The 4,676-nt window shown below is 41.0% G+C and overlaps 1 protein-coding gene across 1 annotated transcript; it reads left to right on the forward strand.

Annotated features, from left to right (window-relative positions):
* The first annotated feature begins 2,753 nt into the window (after positions 1-2,753).
* LOC112776317 (uncharacterized) lies at positions 2,754-4,354 on the forward strand. The gene has a single exon (XM_025820429.3). It carries the CDS (start codon positions 3,048-3,050, stop codon positions 4,065-4,067), a length of 1,020 nt encoding a protein of 339 aa, XP_025676214.1. The 5' UTR covers positions 2,754-3,047; the 3' UTR covers positions 4,068-4,354.
* The last annotated feature ends 322 nt before the right edge of the window (positions 4,355-4,676 follow it).

Below are 4,676 nucleotides of genomic sequence, written 5' to 3' on the forward strand. Positions count from 1 at the left end.
TCATACAAAAACCACTAGGTGCCATTTTCAAAACAAGCCATTTTCAACTCTTTTCAAAATCAACCAAAACATGCCAATTTCAACCCTTTTTGAAATCAATCAAAATGTACCAAAATCCACATCAAGCCATCCTCAACTCACACATTGACACTTTACCGAAAATTCCCAAAATCACATCTAACCATTTTAACACTTCTCAATCAAATGGCTAAAGGACAAATACAATATCATGTCATACATCCTTCCTCATCCCGATTTCTAATAATACCATTTCCAATCAACCATCATTATACGTAATCAATATCATACTCACTATCACGTGATTTCACCCACAAATCAACCTTAATCATTCCCCAAGCATATATCACAACATACATATCTCTAATGCATCATCATACCATCAAGGCATCAATAATCATAATCACATATATGATCACATAATATATCTCAACCGAACTAAACATACCTCGTCTACATAATTTCACCCAAAATTACCAAATTCCACACTTCAACTTCTCAAACCTTATTATTCAATAACCAACCTAATCATTCATATATTCATTATCTGAAATTCATCCAATCACTTGTGCCATCATACAATGCACACATCGACTTACCTTTCTTACCTCTTTCCGGCCTCCGGCCCAAAATTCACGGCCTCCGGCCCAATTTTCACAATTTAAATGCATAAACCACAAATCAATACTCATTACCCAGTACATCAATTTCTCAATACACCAAGCATACAAGGTCACACAATTCTCAACCCAATCATTAATTCACATTACATATCAACTATGTATATTAGCACCAACCATTTACACAATCCAAACTTAATCCTAGGGGCATCTAGCCTAGGAATTCTCATCACAACACACGGTACTTAAATGAAACTTAAACCGTACCTCTTGTAGCCAAACCAATTGAGCCTCTTCTGTGGAATTCTTCACCAACCTTAGCTCCAAGCCTTACCAAAGCTCCTCAAGCAATACCAATCTCCCAATTGTGCACCAACATCACCAAATACACTAACATAACCAATGTCACATACATACATCAACCTAGGGCTCATAAAAATGACAAATCACAAGGGTTTGAGCACTTCTTACCTCAGCCCATATGAAGTAGGGGTAGAACCCACTTAGAATCCATGTTGGAGTATCCCTAAACACCCAAAATCACAAGATTTCAACACTAACTACCCAAAAACGTGTAACAGTGGGGAATTTCGAAAACTGGGCAGAGATGAATGAAATACTCACCACCAAACTTAGATAGAATTGTAGAGGATGAGAAGAACAACGCGTGGCCGCAAACGGCTCGTCAATCGGAGCTCCGTAGCTCAAGTTATGGTGGTTTGAAGATCAAAGAGAGTTAGGTTTTCTCTCTTCTCTTCTCTCTTCTCAAATCAGCGCCCCAATCCTTCTTTTTAGGGTAAAATGAGCTGAAATGCTCACAACTAATGTTTATATATGTTGGGTCTTGGGCCCACTTAGGCCCGGTTCACTTATTTTTGCCCATTGGCCCAATTTTGGGCCAAAACCTTTAATATTAGCGCTCTAAATCGCACTTTAAATATTTCTACCTTCCCTAATTATAATTCCTCATTTCTTAATCTTATTTACCCATAATCAATTTCCTCAGTTGTAGTACCAGACAGATCTCAGCCGGTACTGCCGGTCAAAATTCCACTGCGCACTTTTACGCAGAAAACTATATTTTCCGACTCGGAAAAATTCACTGAATCCAAATATCATATTTAAATTATCAAATTCCAATTGCCAAATCTTCCAACCATATTCGCTCCTATTTAATTTATTATTTATTAAATTTCGGTTAGACCGGGTATTACATCAGAGACCCTCCTCTTCACGCTACCTTATTGCCGCCATAGCCAACCCTCTTCACCTCTTTCTGCGTCGTAGAACCACCACTGTCGTTGCCTGATCCCTGCCGTTGTTATATTTACCTCTTCCCTAATTTTCTTTTGCTTTGTTCTTCATTACAGGTTCATGAACCAACTCATTTTTTGCAGGTTCCGATGGTGTCTCCCCGCAGGTAGAGCATCAGGCATTCACCCCCGAAGATGACGACACCATAATCAGAGCTCACGCTCGGTTCGCGGATGAGACATTTTCCAGCGAGTCGCGGCAGCGGAGAGTGATTAATAGCGCGATTGCACTGCCGAGGGATTCGGAGTAGAGGAAGAAAGAAAGAGAAGGATCGAAGAAAGAGCAGAATTCGTCGAAGAAGGCGATGCAGTCGTCGATGACGGGGTTGATGTCAGGGATGTGGGCGATGAGACCATCGGATAAGCCGTGGCCCTGATGGTCAATGGCGCAGGTGGCGAATCCAGCCTTAGCGAAGTAGATGGCGGTGAGCTGGAGGAACAGTTGGATTCGCCGATAAATCCGTGAACGAGGGCGAGGATTCCGGTGACAGTTGCGAGGGGTAGCGGGAGTCACCATTGAGTGAAGAGTTTGAGGGGTGGTGTTGGATGAAGGGAGTGGTGGTGGAATTTGAAATTAGAAAGGGAAAGAGGGGTGGTGGCAGGATGAAGAAGGTTAGGGTTAGAAAGGTGATTGGATGAAGAAGGTGGTGTGGTAGTAAAGATAAAAGTAATTTAAGTATTTTAGGTAATTTTGTAGTGTTTGAATAATTTTATTGTGTGAAACCCATATTTTATGGATACAAATGATAATTTCTTTTTTTTATAGGTAGATATATTAGCATTTTCAATTTTTATCGGTACAAATGGTAGTTTACTCTTATTTGAAAGATGAAAAGTAAGATGGAAAGTATATGTTGAGAAAGGGGTACTTAATCCGCAACATGAAGATTCGGAAATCACAACTACCTCCTTTGACTTCACTCACTATAGATCTTGACATGCAATAAAATAAGACAAATTGATGAGCCACATCTCCAATGCAAATTAGAAGCTCCCATAGCTTATCTATCTCCCTAAGCTCCTAAGAAAACTCTATAAATAGCATGCATGATGTTCTCACTTTCCTCACTTCAATCGCAACCTGAAAAGCTAAGAAATGTCTTCTATGCACTCATCACTAATACTTCTTCTAATGGTTGGAGTGGTGGCTCTAACCACCACCACTCCAACACTTGTGTTGGGTAATTACTACGAGCCACCACCAATTGAGAACCCACCCACCTATGAACCACCACCAATCTATAAGCCTCCAATCTGGCCTCCACCGTTCCACAATAAGCCTCCCTTTTATCCACCTCCTCATCATGAGAAGCCACCACCAGAACACGAGCCACCTCCTTATGAGAAACCACCACCAGAACACGAGCCACCACCTTATGAGGAACCACCTCACGAGAAGCCACCACCGGAACACGAGCCACCTTATGAGAAGCCACCACCGGAACACAAGCCACCTTATGAGAAGCCACCACCGGAACACGAGCCACCTTATGAGAAGCCACCACCAGAACACGAGCCGCCTTATGAGAAGCCACCACCAGAACACGAGCCACCTTATTATGAGCCACCTTATGAAAAACCACCGCATGAGAAGCCACCACATCATGAGAAGCCACCACATCATGAAAAACCACCTCACCATGAGAAGCCACCCCACCATGAGAAACCACCATACGAGAAGCCACCCCACGAAAAGCCTCCACCGGAATACCAGCCATCACCACCTTATGTGAAACCACCACCAGTGTACGAACCTCCCAATGTGAAGCCTCCGCCAGTGTATGAACCTCCCTATGTGAAACCCCCGCCAGTGTATGAACCTCCCTATGTGAAGCCCCCGCCAGTGTATGAACCCCCCTATGTGAAGCCCCCGCCAGTGAATGAACCTCCCTATGTTAAACCACCGCCGGTGTATGAACCACCCTACGTGAAGCCACCACCATGGTACAAACCTCCGTTTGAGAAGCCACCGCCATTATACAAACCTCCGTTTGAGAAGCCTCCACCATTGTACAAACCCCCGTTTGAGAAGCCACCATCATGGGAGAAGCCACCCAGCTACAACAGTCCCCCATCTCCACCACCTTATGGCCACTATCCAACATCCAAAAATTGATGGCTTAGCCTATCATTTTTGGTCCAGTGAATGTATGGGAGCAATCCTTTCTTCGAGTTTCGTGATTACCAAGCTGCTCCTTTTGAATGAAGATCGATGTGAAGTACAAAGTGGAATGTTAGTTGTTGTTGACAAATAAAGAAATAATCTATCTTGTATGCCATCTTTGTATTGATTACATTACGTACTTAGCTTGCTTTAATTTCATGCATTTTCCACTTCAGCAAATGTTGTAACTTGTAAACTTGTCCGCTTCCAATAAACATGTCTTAGTGCTTATTATATTATATCTCTTCTCTCATTACATTTCCAATTTCAGATAGACCAATAAATAAAAGTCGAATGATGCGTTGCTATAAGAGCTCAATTAGAGATCATTTTCTTTTTCTACCAATATTAGTCTATTTTTTAATTTTTAATTTTTAATTCTTTAAAAATAAAAATTAAAAAAAATAATTTTACAAAAAAAGTTAATATTAACTATTTAAAAATTAATTCCTTATTATAAGCTTTTTATTTTTCTATCCTGTATCAAGTAGTATAATTTTGATGTTAGGAATAAAAAAATCGATCATGCTATATATTCATCTACTATGTTGACCAAATAAA

This window comes from Arachis hypogaea, chromosome 19, assembly GCF_003086295.3.
Source record: "Arachis hypogaea cultivar Tifrunner chromosome 19, arahy.Tifrunner.gnm2.J5K5, whole genome shotgun sequence".
NCBI lineage: Eukaryota > Viridiplantae > Streptophyta > Magnoliopsida > Fabales > Fabaceae > Arachis > Arachis hypogaea.

What these genes read in the sequence shown, in the direction of transcription:
- LOC112776317 (XM_025820429.3), top strand. Translation starts at nt 3,048, where the DNA reads ATGTCTTCTATGCACTCATCACTAATACTTCTTCTAATGGTTGGAGTG.